At 54.4% G+C, this 21,891-nt stretch overlaps 1 protein-coding gene across 4 annotated transcripts; it reads left to right on the plus strand.

Annotated features, from left to right (window-relative positions):
• Positions 1-639: 639 nt before the first annotated feature.
• Positions 640-21,830, plus strand: PHKA1 (phosphorylase kinase regulatory subunit alpha 1). Of its 4 annotated transcripts, XM_058032508.1 has the most exons (33): positions 640-796; positions 900-1,058; positions 1,539-1,586; positions 2,054-2,222; positions 2,588-2,670; positions 2,846-2,926; positions 3,336-3,434; positions 3,539-3,685; positions 4,008-4,061; positions 5,503-5,625; positions 5,736-5,831; positions 6,577-6,684; positions 6,878-6,956; positions 7,402-7,536; positions 8,567-8,676; positions 9,308-9,452; positions 10,384-10,462; positions 10,881-10,960; positions 12,764-12,940; positions 13,334-13,428; positions 13,597-13,736; positions 13,865-14,021; positions 14,181-14,260; positions 14,460-14,538; positions 14,625-14,754; positions 15,131-15,232; positions 15,637-15,752; positions 16,061-16,099; positions 16,815-16,859; positions 17,116-17,286; positions 17,804-17,857; positions 17,995-18,195; positions 18,446-21,830. In XM_058032508.1, the coding sequence occupies exons 1-33, from the start codon at positions 719-721 to the stop codon at positions 18,617-18,619; spliced, it is 3,633 nt and encodes a 1,210-aa protein (XP_057888491.1). In that variant the 5' UTR covers positions 640-718; the 3' UTR covers positions 18,620-21,830. The 4 variants fall into 4 exon arrangements, with proteins under 4 accessions (XP_057888491.1, XP_057888492.1, XP_057888495.1 ...); XM_058032509.1 differs by lacking the exon at positions 16,061-16,099; XM_058032512.1 differs by lacking the exon at positions 3,539-3,685.
• The last annotated feature ends 61 nt before the right edge of the window (positions 21,831-21,891 follow it).

The following is a 21,891-nucleotide window of genomic DNA, read 5'->3' on the forward strand; positions in this document are numbered from 1 at the left end:
GTGGAGGTATGTGTGCACACGAGTCTGCCTGTGCATGTGTTCCAGTGCAGGTAGGTGTGTAAGTGCACACCTGTAAGTGTGCATGTGTGTGCATGGCCATGCTCCTACGTGCACGTGCACACCTATGGACGTCTCCATGCCTCTATCCACATGCGTGTCTTTGTGTCTGCACCTAGCTTACGTGTGCGTGTCCGTACAGACGCACACTGGTACGCGTACCTATCGGTGTGTCCGCCTGTGTGTCGGTACAGTCTCACACCAGTACGCGAACACATCCTGCGTCCCTGCGCCACACCACACACCAGTCCGTGTATGTGTTCCACACCGGCACAGGTATCCGTGCGTCCGCGCGTCCGTCCGTGTATGCGATTATCCGTGTGTCCGTCCGGGTGTCTGTCCTTGCAGCCGCGTATCCATGCTCAGCGTTGCTCGGCCTTGGCCCGGCAGGGGGCGCCGAAGGCCCCCGCCGCCCCGCCCTCGGGGCCTCCGTGTCCTTCAGGTCCTGCCCACTCGGCACTGAGCGCCCCGTGGACCGAAGCCACCGCCGGCGAGGAGCGCCGGGCGGCGCGGGCGGGGCGGCCGCTCAGGGGCTGTAGCGGTGCTCGGGTAGCGCCGTCGGCGGCAGCGAGCAGGCGGTGCCGCGGGGCGGAGCGGGGCGGGGCTTTGACAGGACCCGTGCCGTCCCGCCGGTGCCGGTTCCCATCCTGTAGCCGCCGTCATGAGGAGCCGGAGCAACTCGGGTGTACGTCTGGACGGCTACGGGCGCCTGGTGCAGCAGACCATCCTCCGCCACCAGGTGCGGACCCTGCCCGGGAATGGGGAGCAGACCCGGGGCCCCGGCGCGCCCCGCCGGCCGCTGGGCCAGGGAGTTGTGTGTGAACGGTGCGTCCCCTCCGCAGGACGCGGTGACGGGGCTGCTCCCCGCCAGCGCCGACCACCAGGACGCCTGGGTCCGGGACAACGTGTACAGCATCTTGGCGGTGTGGGGTCTTGGCCTGGCCTACCGCAAGAATGCCGACCGCGACGAGGACAAGGCCAAGGCCTACGAGCTGGAGCAGGTAGGAGGGAGCAGGAGCCGGGGGCGGGGCTGGTGTCACTCGGGGACCGCAGTCACCCCGGTCTGGTCAGCCACAGGTCACAGCTGGGTCAGGGGCAGTGCAGTGAGGACGAGGACGCGGCTCTCCCCCGACACGGGAGGCAGTGGGAATGGATGTCAGAGCCTGCTCTTCCCAGACCACACTGGAGCCCAACCAGAGGGTCTAGACCTCTGGCTCTGGGGTGATCTGGGGCCACAGACGTTTTCTCAAGGGCTGGGGAGCCATGTCCTGCAGCCATGCCCTCTGTCCTCCTGCACAGCATGGCAACCTGGCCTTGCTGGCAGACCAAGAAATCTTCCCTCTGCTGTCACCCAGGGGCTGTGAAAATGCGAGCAGGGGCTCTGATTACGGACACTGAGCCCCACAAAGGTCAGCGGCCAGCTGATCCTGAGTCAGGGCTTCTCCTGGAGATTAACAAACCTATTTTCCTTGTTCCTGCAGAGCGTGGTGAAGCTGATGCAGGGGCTGCTCCAGTGCATGATGAGACAGGTAGGGGCTGGGGAGTACCTCTGAGTGTCATGTGGTCTCCTTAAAGCCCTGCTGTACCACAGAGGCTGTTGTCCTAGCTCCCCCAGCCTTCCTTGATGAGCAGAGGGAAGGCTCCCTTCCAGCAAGTCTTGAAATAAGTTCTGAGTGAGCATCTGTCATGGGTGTGATTGAAGTTCCTGAGTTGTGGGCTGGCAGTCAGTGGAGCCTTTGCCAGCTGCTCCCTGTCATGAGGCCTGGCAGGATTCTACAGCTCCTCCTCCCTGAGGGCATTTGGGGTAAACCCTTTTCTCTCTGCATGGTGCAGTTGTGGCAGTGGGGCTCAGCCCAGGGGTTGCAGAATTTCTGCCCTGCCAGGTGTGACTCCATGTGTTCCACTCATGGCATAGGGCAGCCCTTGGCTCAGGAGCTGTCAGTTCTCTCTGTAGACAGGGTTCAATGAATGCCTGCATCTCTTTGCCCTTCTCAAGGTGGACAAGGTAGAGGCCTTCAAGTACAGTCAGAGCACCAGGGACTGCCTGCATGCCAAATATAACACCCACACCTGTGCCACCGTGGTAGGAGACCACGAATGGGGTCACCTACAGATGGATGCTACCTCCCTCTACCTCCTCATGCTTGCACAAATGACGGCCTCAGGTAATGCTGGCGGCTCCCATTGCAGCTTTGAGCATGCTACTCTTCAGGTTCTTCAGAGTCTCAGTTTGGATGCAGTGTCCTGGGTACCAAGCTGTTGCAATGGCTTCTGTGACCCCCACTGTTTCCTTATGCTCACAGTACCTGAGGCGGGTTTGGGCCCCTTGATGTTGGTCTCTCCAAAAGCCCGTTTGTCTGAAGTCCCAGTGCAGCCCAGTAAGGGGTGGGAGTGGAGATGGAGTCAGCTAGGACATAGCTCCCGTTGGGCAGGCATGCAGTGGGGAGGAATCGTCCCTGGGTTACTGCAGCCCCATTCTGAGTATGCCTGTGGGCTTGGAGCATAATGTGAATTCTTCCCTCTGCTTTAGGTCTTCACATAATTCACAGCTTGGATGAAGTCAACTTTATCCAGAACCTTGTGTTCTACATCGAAGCTGCCTACAAAACTGCGGTGGGTAGCATGTGCTGGGGAGGAGGGGTGTGCTCCGATGGTGGCGATACTGCACTGGTGTCCAGGAACAGCTGTGGGTTCCACCTGAGCCACACCAGCACCTTCTTGAAGCACCATGGATGGGTGGGATTCAAAGGCTTTCTGGGTGTGTTCTGAAACAATGCCTGCTTCACAGGACTTTGGCATATGGGAGCGTGGGGACAAGACAAACCAGGGCATCACCGAGTTGAATGCCAGTTCTGTTGGCATGGCCAAGGTGAGCTGGGAAGCAATGCTGGCTGGTGGGATGAGGAGCACCAGTGGCCCTGAGCTGCTTTTTGACAGGGCAGGCTGGGCATGTTGAACTGCTGAGGCTCAATGCAGTGATAGGTTCCCCAGGAACCTATTTTCTTGTGCACTGGGATAAAACTGTGCCCTTCTAGCCTGGATTTTGCCTGAACTGGGAGTGAAAAGTTAATTGGGGGTGTGTGGCAGAAATGTCCCGGACCCTTTTGATGTCTGGAGATGTCCCATTTTGACCAGAGATGTTCTGCAACCACAGCAGGGTTCAAATTCCTTTAAATTTGGGCAGTGCTTTACACAGAGGGACTAGCATGGAATGAGAGCTCTTACAAATGAACAGCAAGGTAAAGGACATGTCTCTTTGTGTCTCACCCTGCTTGCAGGCTGCCCTGGAGGCCCTGGATGAGCTGGATCTCTTTGGAGCCAAGGGAGGCCCGCAGTCAGTGATATGGGTGCTGTCAGACGAAGTGCAGCACTGCCAGGTGAGACCCCCTTGGCCATGACACTGTTGCCAGAGGAACTGTGATCTACTGGGTTTGCAGTGTTAGCCTGACAGCCTAACCACCTTGCCTTCCCCTTTGCCCAGTCGATCCTCCACTCAATGCTGCCCAGGGCCTCCACATCCAAGGAGGTGGATGCCAGTGTGCTCTCTGTCATCTCCTACCCAGCATTTGCTGTGGAGGACAGCGAGCTGGTAGAAATCACCAAGCAGGAGATTATCACCAAGCTGCAGGTGAGCATCTCTGCCCTTGTCTCACTGTTCCCAGGAGACAGCTGCAGTCCAGACTGTTGTAGCCCTTTTTTTCCCAAAAACGTGTTTTGTGGGGAGTTGCTGGGGCATGTCCTGTCCCAGTCTCCATGACCTGTGGCAGGGGTGTGCGAAGAAGCAGCCCTGTGTGCTCTGGCCCCAGGCTGTGATTGTGGCACCTGAGTGCTGGATGAGTGAGGGAGGGGGTGTTTGGCTGAAGGAAACACCCTGCCCCTGCTTCTGCATTGAAAGTACAAGATGCCTCACACTGTGCCTTCTGCTCAGCCAATCTTTCCCTCCCTTCCAGGGCCGCTATGGCTGCTGCCGCTTCCTCCGGGATGGATACAGGACTCCCAAAGAGGTGAGGCTCCTCAGCCCTGCTGCCTGGCACAACTTGACTGCCAAGCAGCAGCCTGCCTGGATGCAGCACAAAGGCTGTGTTAGGGAGCACTGGGAAGACAGGAGCCCTGAGAAGCCCCAGGCAGTGTCATGGGTCTGGGCAACACTTCCCAAAATGCCAGAGCTCATTGGGAAGGTGGTATGTCCCACCCACGCCCATAGCAGATGGCCAGAGACTGGCTTTGCCTGTATCCTGAGACCCGGTGGTGTGTCTTTCTTAGTCTGGTAGAAGGTGGGATCAGTGCCCAGCATGGGAGCCCTGCTGAGGTGGGCTCTTCCAGGGCTGCATCAGCCCTGAGCGAGGTACCTCTGGAGGTCACGAAGCTAATTCTGTCTCTCCTAGACCAGCAGTCAGCTTGGGTACTGTCAGAATGGCCCTGGGAGCAAGTGGAGAGTTAGCTGCTTTGGGGAGAGATAACAGGAAATTTTTGTAAGCAGCAGTCTCATTTGTTAACTGCTGATCTAGGAAATGATATTTAGAGGCTCTTAAGTCATCACCAGCTGCTGGGCCTGTAACCTTTGGTCTTGAGTACTTCTGAATGCTTCTCCTTTGCTGCACCTCTGCAGACCTGCCCATAATAGGCAGTATGTGTGGCTGCCTCTCCTCCAGAGCCAGAGCAGCATCTCCAATCCAGTGTTCCCAGTGCTTATGAGCTTTGGCAGCATGCAGAGTTGTGGATTACTTACTTCTGGGGAGCTGTGAGGCATGGAAAGGACAGCAGGGCCTGCAGAGGCATACATCTAGCTGGAGTCAGATGGGATTTTGGAAACTTATGGCTGGAGTCCAGGTAGAAGATATCTGTTCCTTCTGTCCTGTCTGCCTGAACAGTCTGCTAAGGCAAACATTCTCCCTTCTCTGCAGCAGACAGAGCAGTTAGCAGGGAAGGTTGAAGAAAGGGCACTACACCACACAGAACACTACACCACACAGCCCTCCTGCCATGTGGTGGGAGGGCTCTGGGCAGGCAGCTCTTCATCCTGACAGGTTCCCTTGTGTTGGGCTCACAGTGGCACCACATGGCAGGAGGGCCATGAAGGAACCTTTCTGGCCCTGTGTCACCAGGCCAAGCCCTCTCACCTGGCTGGGCCAGGTTGATGATGCTGGAGGAGACAGATGCTGAGAGGCTCAGGCAGAGCAGGCAAGGCAGAGGGGACCCAGCATGGCACAGGGGATGTAGACCCCAGAAAGGGTAAGTCTCTCCATTATCAGTGCAGGGGGCTCAGGAGGGGGTAGTCCAGTGGAGAAAACAGAGGCTGGAGGTGAAATTGCTTTTCAGCTCTTCCTTGGCTATCTGCAAATAAGGGCTGGGAGGACATTTGAGGCTAGGGTCTCACAGGGAGGAGAAGCCCTGTCAGTTTGAGGGGATCCTGTCACATACCACCTGCCTTGATGTCACTTACAGGACCCCAAACGCCTCTACTATGAACCTGCTGAGCTGAAGCTGTTTGAGAACATTGAGTGTGAGTGGCCTCTCTTCTGGGCATACTTGATGATTGATGGGATTTTCAGTGGAAACATGGAGCAGGTAAGAGAAGTGAGACCTGCTGGGCTAGTGGAAAAAATTCCTTGGCAGGAGCAGTGTGTGGAGGAAGGAAGCAGGTAGCTGGCAGCAGATTTCCTCTCCTCTCTTCTCAGGTGCAGGAGTACCGGGAAGCCCTTGAAGGGGTTCTTATCAAGGGGAAGAATGGGGTACACCTGCTGCCAGAGCTCTACAGTGTCCCACCAGATAAGGTGAGTGAACCTGAGCTATGGTGGAAAGCAGGAGTGTCTTACAGAATCACAGGATATTCTGAGTTGGAAGGGACCCACAAGGATCATGAAAGTCCAGTGCTGAAACTCCTGGTCTTATTATCAGATAATTAAGTTTTAAGTTTTAACCCAAATTGTTAGTGAAGGGGCACACGTAGTGCATGGAAACCTCATGTATAAAAAGGATGGCTTGGAGCTGTTATGAAACTGTGATAAAAATTGGGGTTTTTTTCCCAAAGCATTTCTTGTTCCCACACACAAGAGTTCTTTGCTGACAATCTGCTTGCTCAGAGACTGAGTGCTCTGAGAGCTCAGGACAAGCAGACCTGGGCTGAGTAGGTGGTGCTGAGCTCCAGATCAGTGGTGAGGGAATTTGTGTGGGCCTGGGCTAAGAGCAGTAGCCTCCTGAAGCTCAGGTTATCCAGGAGAGATTTGCTCCTCACCAGTATCAGAAAGCATCTCTGGGTGCTCCTGGGGCATGCCGGCTCTAGTGGGATGGCCTGAGCTGAGAAACCAAACATGGCTTGAGCAGCTGCTCTGTTGTCTGACACAGATGCCCGGGGAAGTCATAGTAAGAGACGAGGAATGTAACCTGGCTCTGTGACAAATGCTGTTGTCAGGCCTTGTTTTAAGCCTTGAACTGCTGGACTTCAAGATGCAATGAGGATGCTTCCTTCAGCATCCTGTGTCTATAGATCCCTTCTTGACCTCCTGACTTGTCTTCCAGGTGGATGAAGAATACAGGAATCCACACACTGTGGATAGGATACCCATGGGCAAGCTGCCACACATGTGGGGACAGTCCCTCTACATCCTGGGTTGTCTGATGGCTGAGGTAGGGTCACCCTGGGTGCTGGCGAGGGCTGTGGGACCAGGCTCTGAGCTGGGAAGGTGCAAATGCTGCCACCCACCATGGGGAAGTTGTCACCTCCACCCCCCAGGACCTCTTAAAGGTGAGTTGTCCATAGGCATCGTCCATTCTACCCTACCCATAAAATGTTAATCTCTTTATACCTTTTTTCCCACAGGGGTTTCTAGCTCCTGGTGAAATAGATCCCCTCAACCGCCGTTTCGCGACTGTCCCTAAACCTGATGTGGTGGTCCAAGGTGAGGGAAAGGAGCCAGTCCCAAACCCCTGAGTCTGGCAGGTGGGGAGGACTCTGGCTGGGCAGAATTCAGAGGTGCCTCTGGGGTGACTCTGCTTGATGGGTTGCTGCCAATACAGCCCAGTCTCAGCCCTTGCAAGGCAGGTGGAAGATGGGGTGCAAGTCCTTCCGTTTCATCCTGTGTTGACCCATAAAACTATCATCTGCTGCAGCCTCCTCTGCAGAGAGGTTGAAAATTGTCTTCCTGCCACTTGGTGAGGAAGACTTGTGTGTATAGAGTGTTAGGAGGAGCAAAGCAGACTTCTTCAGTGGGAACTGGTTCCCAAGGGACCCCAGACAGCTTCTTCTCTGTGGTATGGTGCCTTGTATGTGTCCCCAAAGGCATGGGGCACTGTTGTCACACACCTTTGTGCCTCTGTTGCACTGAGACTGTCTTCCATCCACAGTGTGTATCCTGGCTGAAACAGAGGAGATCAAGGCAATCCTGCAGAAGGAAGGCATTAACGTGGAGACTGTGGCCGACGTCTACCCCATCAGAGTGCAGCCTGCTCGCATCCTCAGCCACATCTATGCCCGGCTGGGTGAGCTGGGCTCCCTGCTCCTGCAGCAAATGGGGTGCAGAAGGCTCTGTCTCACGCCTGGCACTCCTGCTCATAGACAGTCATGTCCTGCTCTCTGCTTGGCTGATGAGGATTCTGCTGCCCATTTCTAGGCCTGATAACGCCGCTGATGCCAAAGGGGAACAAAGCGGCAGACAGTGCTGTTTAGTGACAGGAATAGAGCTTTGGTTTGCAGTTGCACAGTCACCCCAGGAAGAGACAAGAGACTGGTAGATGTTGAACCTTATGTGGGCAGGAGTTGTCTTCTGTTCCTGTATTCAGATCTGGACAGGGGAGGCTAGCCAGACCCCGGGAAGCGTCCTCTGGCTGTCCCTGGCAAAGAGGGCCCAGAGCTCAGGCAGTATGGCTGTTGTTGGTGGGGGGGCAGGGCTGAGTGTGAAGGGAGGATGTGCTCACCTCTGCATGCTTGCTCCTTGATGCTGCAAACCCTTGGGCATGGGGTTTGTTTTGCAGGAGCCAGAGATTTAGCCTGGGCCAAAGGAGACACCTGATCTGCTGTGATTTTATTTGGCAGCTAATTTAGGCCACCAAAAGGCCAAGTGTGACATGGGCAGGGGGAGCAGCCTGGCAGCTGCCAGAGCTGACAAGCAAGGGGTAATGCTGTTGCTGCACCATCCTGGGCCTTGGGAGTCATCCAGGAGCAATTGGAATGCTGATAGAGCTGTCAGCTTAGGGGGCCCAGCCCTATGCAGACGGGCACCCCTAGCACTGCTCCTGCTTCGGATGTGCCCGAAGACCAGAAGCTGTGACACTGCAGAAGTCAGGACAGGCTGTGTGTCGCTGTTTCACCATGTCTCTACTCCTCTGGGCAGGTCTGGGGACAGAATTACTGTCCCTTAGAACTGTACCAGCTTGACACACAGTTCTGGGATATCCCAACTTCAAACCAGCATTTCCCTGCTGGCTGGTAACAAGATGCTTGGCACTATTTGCTGCTGCAGCCCTTTCATGAGAAGGCTTGTACTAAAAACTCCTCTCCCTGCCTTCCCAGGCCGCAACAAGCAGATGTGCCTTACTGGACGGCCCTACCGGCATATGGGTGTCCTTGGGACCTCCAAGCTCTACAAAATCAGGAAGAGCATCTTTACCTTTACCCCACAGGTGAGTGACATTGCAGAGGCTCATTCCTAGCTATTCTGTGATATGAAACTGGGCAGAAAGTTTCTTCAATGGCTGGGTACTCGTTCTAAGATACACTCTCTAAACAGCCTGGCAGTGTGGAGTAGTCCAACTCTGTAGCATGAGGCAGCACAGTTGGTGGTCCTGGCTGTGTGGATGTTGGGACAGCTTGAGCCTTTTAATGATCAGTATTGGATGAAAATCCCTGCTCACCCTGACTAGAACACCAGGAAGATGCTGCTGGCAGGCCAGGGACGTGTGTCCAGGGAACAAGCAGTAATCCAAACCTAGCACTATGGGGAGTGCATATTCACTTGAAACAGGCACAACATGGACTCACTGTGTGGTGCTGGATGCTGCTGCTGCTGAGCTATGGTGTTAGTTATGTCCCCCTAGTTGTTAGTGGCCAGTAGCTGCCCTGGGGTTTGAGGGTCCCTTGCTGGGCTGTACTAGCTGATGACAAGTAAGGGATGAGCTGTTAGTGCAAAGGCAGGTGCCCTCTGGGGGCACAGCATGGCTGGCTTGACTGTGTGCCTGTGGGAAGATATAGGTGGCACCATAAGGACCTAGTGACTACATGTAGGGCTGATCATGTCTCTTGCTGTCCTCACAGTTCATAGACCAGCAGCAGTTCTACCTGGCTCTTGACAACAAGATGATTGTGGAGATGCTGAGGACAGACCTCTCCTACCTGTGCAGCCGGTGGAGGATGACTGGGCGACCAACCATCACCTTCCCCATCTCCCACACCATGCTCGGTATAGATGCTCCAGCGTGACAAGGCATTTGCTTAGAGCAGCCCTGGGAAATGGCTCTGCAGGAGGAAGGGGGTGGGCAAATATGTGACCATCTCAATAACAGGGACATGGTGAGGCTGCAGCTGCCAGTAGTGTCCTGTGCAGAGCTTACTGCTCAGAGGAGCCATGTTGAGTGGGCAGCTGGCCTGGCAGCTAACAGGGTTGTCTGTCAGGCACTAGTACCTGCAGCTCAAGGGCTGTTTGCTGGCATTGACGTATCCAGGCTCCAGGCAAATAGGCTTGTGGAAAGGCCTTTTGGGAGCAAGACCAAAACCACAATTTCTCTGTAGAAGTGTTCTTGGTGCTCTTTCTGTGTCTTGACTCTTCCCTAAGACTGAGCACCTGCTAAAGGCTTTCCTAGTCAACAGAGAGGGGAAAACAGTAAACCAGAAGGAGCAAAGGCACAGAGTAGAATTGGCTTGCCTGCAGCAGCTCACAGGTTCCCTATGAGCCCGGTGTAGGAAAGTGACTTTGTTCTGCTCTAAGGCCTTTCTGTCTCTCCTTGTGTGTTTAAAATCCCCTTAATTTCTGTGCCTTTTGCTGTGGTGTCTCCTGACCTCGACAGCAGCCCACTCCTCTGCTTCATTATGTGAAAGGCAGAGACAGAGCAGGGGGCTGTTAGGGGCTGCTGTCTGGTACTGTCTGCTTCAGCCAAGGGTGAAATCCGTGGAGCCTGGAGTGCATCCTGGCATGGTTTTCCTTGAATCCAGCCTGGACAGTCCAGAATTTCCCTTTTTGGGTGGTGCTTTTGGTACCACAGCCTGACCACATACCCCAGAGTAAGGGTCTGGCCATGGTGCCTTGGGTGTCTGAATGCTCACCTAGTCCTGGGTTACATTCTGGGGGTGAGTTTGAGCATGAGGGCCTGACTGCCTGTGCATCTTCCACACAGATGAAACCAGCAGCAGTGTGCATCCCACGGTGCTGGCAATGCTTCAGAAGCTGCAGGATGGGTATTTTGGTGGTGCAAGGTGAGTGCAGCTTCCTGCAGTGCAGTAGGGAGAGGGCTCATGGCCTCCAAGAGCCTGGTTATGAGGATACCTGCTGGGCAGAGCATAGGGTGTGGGGGAGCAAGCTGGGGAAGATACACTGGGGTGTGCTAGGCTATCAGCGTTCCCTAGGGCTACAGTCCCAACAGAGGAGATGAAAGAGAGGACATGGCTCTTCATGTCATCAAATCCATGGCTACAGGATTTCTCTAATAGCTTTTGGGCACCCCTTCCATGCCTACCCACAGCTGAAAGAGTTGCAGGCAGCTAAAGTAGACACCAGTGTGTGAATGCTCCTGGTGAACATGTCTCTCCCCATCAAAGGGCAGGAGCCAGGAGGTAAAGCCAAGGGTATCACCTCCCCTTTCCTCTCCATGTGACCTTCCTGTCTCTTGCCCAGAATTCAGACTGGTAAATTGTCGGAGTTCCTGACAACATCATGCCGAACGCACCTCAGCTTTATGGACCCTGGGCCAGAGGGTAAGGTCTTTGCCATGAGTTACAGGCTCAGCAGTGACAGCTTTGAGAAGCTAGACACCTAGGAGTGGCTGCATGGCTTGCAGATAGCAGAGGATGGTAAGGGAAAACAGGCCAGTCACTGCTGTGGGGTGGCAAATGCCTAACTCACCCTTACAACCATAACACCCAACCTCCCTGCCAGCATACACCGCTGTGTTATTCATGTGCTTGGGTTTTCACCATGTTCCCATCTGGCTCTCTGTCAACCTTGTCTGGAATGAGCAGCTCTGACCTTCATAAGCTGCTGTGTGGAGAAGAGATAAAGGATTGGCAGCCTGCCTCAGCTTGGGAGATGTGTCTGAGGGTCTTTGATGCATAAATGGCAGTGCAGAAGGTGATAGCACATTGACCAAGGTGGTGGGGAAGAGCCACCTAATTAATCTCTGTTTTTTCCCAAAGCCTTTGCCACTCCCCTTGGCAGAGCTACTCCCGTGAGTGCCAAATTGAAGCCTCACTGCTGTATAGAGAGTACCTGAGAATGCTTTGGCCCATCACAGCATAAGGGACCCCCACCTTGTGCTGGGACCATGCAGGGTGCAAGTTTTGCTGTTCCCCTTTCAAGCAGGCCTCCGGACATCTCCTGTGTGACCTAGCACTGGTCATCATCAGCCTTCCCACTATCTGTTTTACCTCTGCAGCTCCTGCAGCCAGTGAATGCACTGCTGGGACTCTGAATGCTCATTTTTCTTGCCCTTCTCTCACTTCATCGCAGCCTCCTTACAGGCTGCATCAGGGTTTGTCCAAGGTGTCTGCTTTGCCTCCCAGCTCCAGCGCGAGGATCTGCCTGGCCTTTCAACAACATCTCAAAGATGCTAAATTTTAGATTTCCTGTGGTCAGATGCTGCAGCCAGGTTAATGTTCTCAAGGGTGGTGCTTAGAGGACTTTTCCAGCCTAGCCTTCAGGCACTGTCACAAGCCATGCTGTTGAGGGGTGGAAAGGGGATGCCATGCTGCTTCAGGTGCAGTCAGCAGCTTGTCTCCTGGGCCCAACACATCTCTGAGCTTGCCAGTTGGAGAGCAGCATAACTTTGCCCTGGCCCACTGTTAGTGCATTGACATCTGTGTTTTATCTGGGGCAGTTCCCCCCCAGGGGCATCCCCTCACTTTTATCTCCTGACTGAGCAGAGACCTGGCCTCTGAGCACCATCTTCCATGTTGCTGTTAGTGCATGGTGCCTCTGGTGATCCTGATGTGGTGTTGGGAGCTGCTTGAAGCTGGGCAAAGAGCAAGGCAGGAACCATAACTCTTCCTGTAACTCCAACTTACAAATAACTGTTGCAAACCCACCTTGCCTTGCTCCCTTGCTGGAGTCCTACTTGGAAGATGCCCTTGCTGTGCTTGGGTGCTTGTAAGTGGTCTCTGCTTGGACAAGCTGCCTCTGGCTGTACCTCTCCACTTCTTCCCTGGAGAGAAGGAGTGTGAGGGTTTTCCTGCAGGGTTTGAGTGGGACGTTCCTGTCCTTGCACAGGCTTGGATCAGAGACATGCTGCAGCAACATGCTGTTGCTTCCTTTGTCAACGTGGGACATGGAGAGAGCCCCAGTTTAGGGCAGGCAGTGTCCTAGGCAGGAGTCATGCAGGAACAAGGGTGCTTTGTGTGTCTGGCTGCTGGCACTGTCCATTAGTCTACCTGGCTGCCAGCACTGGCCCTACATTGTCACTTTGTGCAGCCAGCAAAGCTTTCTCTTACAGGTGGGAGCTCTCTGGGCCTTTGGTGCTATGACTCAAAGTGGCTGAACTCCTGCTCTGCTGCTTTCCCTTCCAGAGGACACCGACGATGAGGTTGCTCAGTATCTGGATCACCTGCTGCAGCGCACGACTCCGCAGTCAAACCTGCCTCCGACCACCCAGCGGGGAGGGCTGAGCCGCTTCAGGGCTGCTGTCCACACCACCCGTGACCTCATGTCCCTGGCATCCAAGGCCAAGGACCTGCATGTCCAGAGTGAGTAACTCCAACACCCTCCACATCTTCCCTTGAGCCCAGGGGTGAGGTTGAAGTGCTTTGGGAGCTCTCACAGCTGTATGATGCTAGGGTTCCCGTGGGTTGCAGAGAAGCTAAGCCTTCACCTGGGCAGAGGCGCTTTATGTTGATCATGTTAGTCCTGGCCATGGACTGTCTTGGAGTTGGTGCCTGGGCAGCCCCATGAAAACTCAATAAAGGATGGCAGCTCCCTGCGGTGTTCCTCTGAATGGGTGGACAGGGGCTCCTTCTCCCATAGCCAACTTCTCTGCAAGGACTGGGTGGGGAGCAGTGTCAGTGTCTGAGGTAGTTTGAGGCACCGTAGTGGTGACTGGGGCTAGATGTGTCTCTGCCAACCTGTGGGGTTTTTTTTAGATGTTGGGATGTATGTCCCCAGCAGGATCTTCCAGGCATCGCAGCAGTCAGTTAAGCTTCTGAGTTCACTCCACCAGCATGACTTGGATGGCAAGGTGAGTTCTGTCTCTCCCAGACTGAGCTATCCTTTCAGCTATAGCCAGAGTGTCCTTGCAGGATTGCAAGGGGAAGTCCTGTTGTTTGATGAGGGAGAATATGCATGGGTCCATTTGGTGCAGGGTGCTGGTAATGCTAATCATCAGCACAGGTCTCCCTTCCTCCAGAGCCACGCGCTCTATGCAGAGATGAACTTGCCACGTGATGAGGACGGAAATGTGGACTGCAAGGCACTGGTGGACCAGCTGCGCATCTGCCCCACACTGCAGGAACAAGCAGACATCCTTTACATGCTCCACATCCTCAAGTAGGATGATCTCTGTGTCCTGAGGGCTCACTGTGCATAGAGGAGTTTGGCACAACCCAGGGGGCTTGCCAGGGAGCTGCGACAGACAAATTGCTGGACATAACGCAGCACCTCCTTCATCTTCACAGGGGACCCGAGTGGCACACAGGGCTTGATAGTGAGCCTGGCCCCACCATCAAGGAGCTCCTCACTGAGTTGTATGTGCGGGTGGGGGAGACACGCCAGTGGGCCCTGATTCGCTACATCTCTGGTATCCTCAAGAAGAAAGTTGAAGCTCTGGATGAGGTAACAGCTGTACAGCCAGCCTCTAACAGGTTGAGGTCTGTCAGGGAGGAGGCAGCAGAGTGAACAGGAGAACCATGGCTGCATCAGCTCTGTCTCCCTCTGCCTTGTGCTGACCCCCAAACCCTCAGCTGTTGACAGCAGCTGCCTTTCTGTCCCCAGGCCTGTACTGACCTCCTGTCTCACCAGAAACACTTGACAGTGGGGCTGCCCCCAGAGCCACGTGAGAAGACAATCTCCACGTGAGTGTGGCACCTCTCTCTCCCGAAGCATGCTGGGCTGGGTCTGGATGTGAGCCTGCTGCTCTGGGGTCCATGGGCAGGAGTGGTCCTGGGCGGCTGTCCCCAGCCTATATCTCTTCTCTTGGGGCTGTACAGACTGGGGGTATGCAAAGTTTGCTCTGCTGCCTCTCACCTGCTCTGCTGTTTGTCCACACCCCAGCCCGATCCCCTATGAGGAACTTGTTCACCTTATTGATGAAGCCAGTGAGAAGAACCTCAGTGTGTCTATCCTTACCCAGGTGAGGGGCTGGGGTGTCAGGGGAGCCTAAAGCTGGCTATCTGCCCTGGTGAGCAGCAGTGAGGTGATCTGCCTTTGTCCCTCTAGGAGATCATGGTGTACTTAGCCATGTACATACGCACACAGCCTGCACTGTTTGCTGAGATGTTCCGCATCCGCATTGGGCTCATCATCCAGGTGATGGCAACAGAGCTGGCACACTCCCTGTGTTGTTCAGGTACATGTGGCAGAGACAACACCCTTGCTGGGGTAGGTGCTGTGATGCTTAGGGCTCTGTCAGCCAGAAAGTAGTACTGTTAAAAGTGGGCAGCTCAGGCTAAGACAAGACCCTGCATGGAAGTGCCAGTGTCTGCAGCTGGACATGTTCTTGAGCAGTACAAACAAGTGATTGCACTGCAGTCTCCATCCCAGCATGTGTTGGGCTGGCCATGGGAAGATTCCATTTTATAGGCAACATCAGGAGCCTAGTGTATGTCCTTGCCAGATGAGCTCCTGTACCAGTGCTCCCCCTGGTCACAGAATGGCATGCAGGGTAGAAATGTCCTAGGAGGACTGTGAGATAGGCTACAAAATCACAGTTCTCTTCTTTCCAGCTGGAGAAGCCACGGAGAACCTGATGAATCTCAGCCCATCAGACATGAAGAGTCTCCTCTACCACATCCTTTCTGGCAAGGAGTTTGGGGTGGAAAGGAGTGGTGAGTTGCAGCAGAGAGCATCTCAGGGCAAAGCTGAGTGCACAGCATGGCCAGATCTACGTGTTCCTACCTTTGAGCGCTGTCCCTGTTCTCCCCCATGTTCAGCACAGATGCTTCAGTACTGGAGGGGTCCAGCAGGAAGTTCTGCCTTTCATAAGGAATGAGGCTGAGTGATTTCTGGGATCAGTCCCGAATCTCGTGGCTATTTGAGTTTTGCTTAGTTTGACACTTGACCTGGTTGGATCTAAATTGAAGCAGTTCTGTACTGTGCTCATGGATCTGTGATGCTATCATGTTTGAGGGCAAGGTCATGCAGAGGTCCCGGTGCCCGGGCAGCAATGAGGGACGAGGGATGGCCATGCCTTGAGCAATGTTGCCCACTCTAGACCTCTCTTCCCCACCAGTGCGTTCAGTGGACTCGTCGCTCACCACTGCTGTCTCCATCTGTGACATGGAAGCTGTCGGGACCACCAGGCCTGAGCGCACTGGCCTCGTCAGGCTGAAAAGTGAAATCAAACAGGTGAGGGCAGGTGGTGCAGGCCACTCACGACAGGTCTTGTGGGTGAAAACCAGCTACAAACCAGACAGAGCTGATGGAAGAGTGGGAGACACAGATGCTTCCAGGAGCTAATTTTGTCTGCAGTTCTGTCCTGAGGGGAAAGTTGGGGTGAATCTGGTAGTGGGTAGGGGTTGCTCTGGCAATTCAGTGGGAGCACAGGGGTGCTTGAGAAGGTGCAGGGGTGAGGAGGACCATGTGGTGTCTCAGGTGTGGCCAGCATCTTGGTGGGCATCTTCCAACAGCAGAACTTTCATTTTGTTCTCTTGCAGCAACTGGATAAACGTAGGCAATCTCTGCCTGGGAGTAAGGTGAAGCCTCCCTGGTCCTGCAGCCTCAGCTTTTGCCCCTCATGCCATGCACCAGGGCAGCTTCCCTGCATGCACAAGTCAATAAGGTTCCCTCAGCTACAAATACATTCCATTATACCCACAAAATCTGCTGAGCAGGATGGCTTGATGCTGCCAGTGCCATGACCAGTAGTGACTCTGCTGGACAGTTCACTGGGTCCTGCCTGCAGCTTCCCCAGCTATTTCTTCTCTGGGGAAGGAGGCCTGTGGTCAGCTACAAATGTCAATGACCTCCTCTTGTGCCTATGTCCAGGAGGAGTCCTGAGCTCTAGAACATGTCTTGTCATCAAAGAGACAGAGGACAGAGCTTGCTGGGGCCAGGCTGATGCCAGCAGCTAGGGCCAACTTGCTGCAGTGTGAAACCTGACATCACACAGGGTTGTCTGTGGGCAGTGACCTTCCTACTGGTCCTTCTGTCTGCTCAAGACTAAATCCCTGCCCATACGAGCAAGCCAGCAGAGCAGTAGCAGTCCTATTCCTGTGTGCAGGCCAGTGCAAACCCACTGCTGCTGTGGCTCTGGCATGTGCAGCCCTCTGCAGCTTTCCTTTCAAAACTCCCTCTGTCTCCAGCCAGCCCTGGCCCCTGACCGTGATCTGTGCTGCTGCTGCTCTGTTTGCTGTGACTGCTGCCCTGCTCTGGCATGGTCTCATTTCCGTCTCTCCCTTTCTCCTTCAGCCCCTCAGTTTGCAGTCCGGAGACACCACCCTCAGGTCCTCTCTGGTAACTTATGTTTGTTGGCTGCACACATGGGGTCTGTCTTGTTTGTGGTTGCAGGAAGGAGCTGTGCTCTGGGGGATGCTACAGGGAGCTGGGGCTGTAAGGTGGGCTTTGCTGGGGGCAGGGGGTAGCAGCTCTGTCTTGGGAATGAGGCTGGAGAACTTCAAACAACAAACTCTTGAGCAGCAGCAGCAGGCTGCATTCCTGTGGGATATTTAACTTTGCAGCAGTCTCTGTGGTTCTTGTTTTGTCTGCCCAGTCTGCTGGACACACAGAGCTGCTGGGCAAGGACTCCTTTTCAAGGGTGCTAGAAGACCAGGGCACTACGGACAGCCGGCAGGGCCAGTGGCAGCGGAGGCGCCGGCTGGATGGGGCCCTTAACCGTGTCCCTGTGGGCTTCTACCAGAAGGTCTGGAAGGTCCTGCAGAAGGTGAGTTAGACTGGTGCCTCTCCATGCATGTGAGCCTCTGGTCGCAGGCACCAGCCTTGCCAAGGGGACTTAGGCACTCGGGGCTGGTCCCTGATGTTGTGTAGATATATGCTTCAGGGACAAGGCCTGCAGCTGACCTTGGAAAGCTGTAGAAGACGTGCACTTGCCTTGTAGTCTTGTAGGACGTGCCTCAGCCTGTACCTTGCAGAGGGCAACTGCTCAGGTGCTTCATGCATCAAGCAGACAAATGCATGGCTGGAGCCACAGCTGAAGGTGATCTGGGCACAGCTGATCCTCAGCATGGTGAGCCAGGAAGCAGAGCCCCATGCAGGGGGCTCTGGCTGATGCTGAACTGATGGCAAAGGAGTGATGCTATATGGAGTCAGGAGGCGGCGCTGAGGTGTATGGGCAGCATGCCCCAGTGCTCAAGTGGGAGCAAATTCGTGGGCTGGACCTATGTATCTTAGCATGATGCTTCTCCAAGCCATAACCATGATCTCTCCTTCTTGTTCTGCAGTGCCATGGTCTCTCCGTGGAGGGCTTTGTTCTTCCCTCCTCAACAACCAGAGAGGTAGGAGGTTCATGTGAATGGGGGATGGGGCACATGGGTTGCTGTGTGCTGGTTACCGTGGGTGATTGCCCAGCATAACTCAGGAGTTCAGCAGGTGATACAGTGCTTTAGGTACACTTCTTTCTACCTCCTCACAGATGACCCCAGGGGAAATGAAGTTTGCTGTGCATGTGGAATCTGTCCTCAACCGTGTGCCCCAGCCAGAGTACAGGCAGCTGCTGGTGGAAGCTATCTTAGTGCTCACCATGCTGGTGGACATGGAGGTGCACACCATTGGTGGCATCATAGCTGTGGAAAAGATCTTGCACATAGCAAATGACCTCTTCTATGAGGAGCAGGTAGGGGCCAGGCCTCACCCAGGGCTGCTGGCTACATTCCCCATACCTGTGCAGGGCTCACCCACTTGGAGAGCCCTGCGTGTTTTCCCTGTTGTGTTCATGGGGCACAGCAAAGCAATAGTGTCTTCCTCCCACTCCTCATCATCATTGTGTCACACTGAGTGCAACAGAAAATACTTGGGATGGAAGCTGATAATGGGATTGCCCTTTTTCCTAATGATGTCTCTCTGCTTCTCTGTCCAAAATCCAGAAAGCCCTGGGTGCTGATGAGCACATGCTGGAGAGGGATCCTTCGACAGGCATCTGCAGCCTGCTGTATGACAGTGCACCAAGCGGCCGGTTTGGCACCATGACCTACCTGTCCAAGTCGGTGGCCTTGTATGTGTACGACTTTCTGCCCACAGATGGCTGCTCCATGCAGTAGCTCTTGCAGCTCCTCACTGGGTTGCGGGTGCTCTGGGATGGTTGTTTCATACAGCTTGTAAAGATGAACACTAGGTTAGTTTGCAAGGCAGTCTGCATCTCTCCTCCTAGCCCTGGCCTCTTGGTGGGTGAGCAGCCCTCTGAGGAACTCCACAGGAGGCATGTGTCCTAAGCTGACCTGTGCCTGTGTGGCCTGCAGAGCAAAGGAAAGGCTGAGCTTTGAAGCGTGCTTGTGTTAGAAGGTTCTGTCTGCATGACTCCTCCTGATTCATCATCCCTGGAAAGACCTCTGTTTGAGGGAGTTGGAAAGGGTTCCCCTGACCAGACTCTTGTGCTCGGCATTACAATGCTCTCTGACCAGCTCAAACTCTCCCTGTCTCTAACAGGTTTGCAGTTTTTAACCTCTTCTGTGCTGCTTATTATTCCAAATCTGCAGGATTTATGCTAGTGCAGGCTGAGGCTCTTGCTCTTCCTGCTGCCGATGGAAAAGTTTTGCTAGAGGAATAGGGGATGGTGCCTGAGCCTTTCTCCCAGCACATCCAAAATCAATATGGTCCAGCCCAGCCACAGCTGTGCTGCTTGGTAGCAGGCAGCCCATCATCCCCTGCTGGGTGTCCTGTGTGCAGAGCTGGGGAGGTTATGGTAGCCAGGATCCCTTTTACCTCCAAGCTGCTAGTACAGGGCTTCTGGCTAGCTGGGACATGCCAGTGACAGCCCTTATGTGCCATCTACTCTATCCCTGGCAGTGGTTCTAGTGGCCAAGTGACAGATTCCTGAGTTCTCATGCCCTGTGTAGCAGCTCTGAGCTGGCTACTCAGTGTTAGCTCTGCAATCAAAACCATGCTTTTAATGCTCATCTCTGGCTTCCGCTCCATCTCCCACAGCCTGGCACAGAGAAGGATGGGGACATAGCAGATCCCTGCTCTAATCTACCATGCAGGTCAGCCCCCACTCAGGATGGTGCAGTTGGACTAATGAGGATCAGGCATACATGCCAGAAAGTGGTTTTAGGAAGTGGGGTTTCCTTTTGGCTCCCTAGTTCACCTCCCTAAGACTTCAGGTGTGCTCCAGTACACTCAGCATGTTGAGCAACAGGCCAAGAACTCTCACTTGCACCCCCTGACCTTGCAATGTCCCACGGCTTGTCACAGGCCAGCCTGATATCATCTATGTCCTCCTCCAAGACTGGTTTACAGCTGTCTGTGAGCAAAGCTCTGAGCAAAGATCCTCTTTCCCTTTGGGAAAGGTTGATCCCATCTAACCGCAGCATGCTTTGTTAGAAAAAGCATTAAAAAACCTGAAATTGTGGCAGTGACATCGGCCACCAAGCCATATATTCAGCAGACTGAGTCCATCTCTTTCAATGTCACTGATCACAACTGGAAGGACAGAGGAAAGAAACTCTGTTCCAGAAACCATCCCCAGGCCCTGAAGTCTCCTTTGATTGCCCTTGGACTGTGTGTTGCAGTTTCATTGCCACCCACATGGAAGAGCAGCAGTGGATAACAGTCTGAAGCTGAACCTGGCTGGGAAGTGTCCTAGTGCTGTGCTTAACCTGGGCCCCAGGAAGGCAGCAGACTTCCCTAAGAGGACTGTCTGTGTGGCACATTGGACCCTCAGAAAGGAGTCACCTACAACTGTAACCCATCTTTCTTGTAGAGGTGGACATGGTCTGGGGGTATCACAGCCATGGCAACACCTCTGGTGTAGATGGACTAACATCCGATCATCCATTGCCTGGCCTTCCACAGGAGAGATTCATACCTGCTGTACAGAGGCATGTGGGGAAGCAAGGTGGGCAAGAAGGGGGTTTGCCTCCACCCACTCCTTTTAAGTTACTGCTTTCACCTGGCAAGGGAGCATACAGGATCCCCTTGAACCTGTGTATTCTGGGGTGGCTGTTCCCCTGTCAGGCAGGGCAGAGCCTGGTTCTACGAGTCTTTCTCAGACTCCCTTATGCCCCTTAATCTTTCTACATCCTCTCATAGCTGAGCCCCGAGGGTGGGCAGATCTTGGCCACACTGAACACAGTTGTTCTCACCACTGCCTTGCTTCCCAGTGAAAGGCTCTGGCAGTCCCTGCACCCAGAGGCTTGGATGGCTGTGTGGTTTCATGGGAGCTCTGTCTGAGGAGCCACATCCACTCTAGGAAGCACAGAAGATGTGGATTCTGCCAGGTAGATGTCACAGCCTGAGCTCCTTCTGAGAGGGTGATGGACAGCAGCTGTACTTTTCTCTCGAGCTGGCAGGGTGACAGTGCCCGTGTCATGCGCCACTCTCAGCCCATGTAGCCTGTGGTGCACCCTGGGCTGGCTGTGAGTGCAGGAGTGGCTGCCAGGCAAAAGTCGGCCACTCCACTGTGGATATGGCTGGCTCCGAAGCCAGATGTTTTCCTCTGTGCCTGCCTGTGTTTTTTGATGTCCAGGTTGGTTTGGCCTCAAAGCCAGGTGGTCTCTTGGGGCAGAAGCTCTTCTGTACATGTGGTTGTAGGGAAGATCATGCTATGAAAAGCCAATGTCCATAAAGGAGACAGAGGAGTCCTGCAACTTTATTCAAATAAAGGGAGAGAGTCCACTGGGACATCAGCCTGTGGGATATGCTCTCTCTAGGTTTCAGAAAGTGCAGCTTCCTGTTATCTTAAACTCCCAGGTGCTTGTTGCCCTCCTTCTTAGCCCATCTGCTGAGATACTGGGAAGGTACAGCCTTCCCAAACGGTCTACCACATATTCTCCCCTCGAGCCTGTCTTTTTCCCCCAAAGTTCAGAAACTCAGGCTCGTGTGGACCCATTTGTCTGTTTCAGGAATCAAACTGTCTGCGTTTTGTAACAAACCTGTGGCTTGAAGTGGGTAGAAACATTAAGACCCATTTCTAAGACGTTAACACCCGTACCCTCACCCTTGGAATTGTTTGTAAAGACATTAGCACACATCTTTCTTATCATGGCTAATCCCTCCCTTGGTGATCCCTGCTCCCGTCAGGGGAGCCTTAAAGGGCCCGAGCCCCTGCCCGGCGCCTCCCTCTGACCCGAGGGACCCGGTGGGAGCTGCCTGGGGTCGGGGGGCCCGGGCATCTCCTGAGCTGCGGCTCCTTGAGCAGGGCTGGCGCCACGTGGGGGGCTGCGTGCAGGCCACGGGCTTTTTAAAATTACATTCTTAGAGAATAAACACCACCCGAGCTGCGTGGAGACCCCAATAAAAATGCCTCTAACACGCGTAGGCTGCCTGTTCTTACGCGGCAGGAGGAAGGATAATGGCGGGGCGGGCCTACAGCTCC

This window comes from Melospiza georgiana, chromosome 12 (assembly GCF_028018845.1).
Source record: "Melospiza georgiana isolate bMelGeo1 chromosome 12, bMelGeo1.pri, whole genome shotgun sequence".
Taxonomy (NCBI): Eukaryota; Metazoa; Chordata; class Aves; order Passeriformes; family Passerellidae; genus Melospiza; species Melospiza georgiana.

What these genes read in the sequence shown, in the direction of transcription:
- PHKA1 (XM_058032508.1), top strand. Translation starts at nt 719, where the DNA reads ATGAGGAGCCGGAGCAACTCGGGTGTACGTCTGGACGGCTACGGGCGC. An exon ending in ACAGTGTCCCACCAGATAAG is followed by an intron (nt 5,832 to 6,576) that starts GTGAGTGAACCT and finishes CTTGTCTTCCAG; the next exon opens with GTGGATGAAGAATACAGGAA. An exon ending in ACCTGATGTGGTGGTCCAAG is followed by an intron (nt 6,957 to 7,401) that starts GTGAGGGAAAGG and finishes TTCCATCCACAG; the next exon opens with TGTGTATCCTGGCTGAAACA.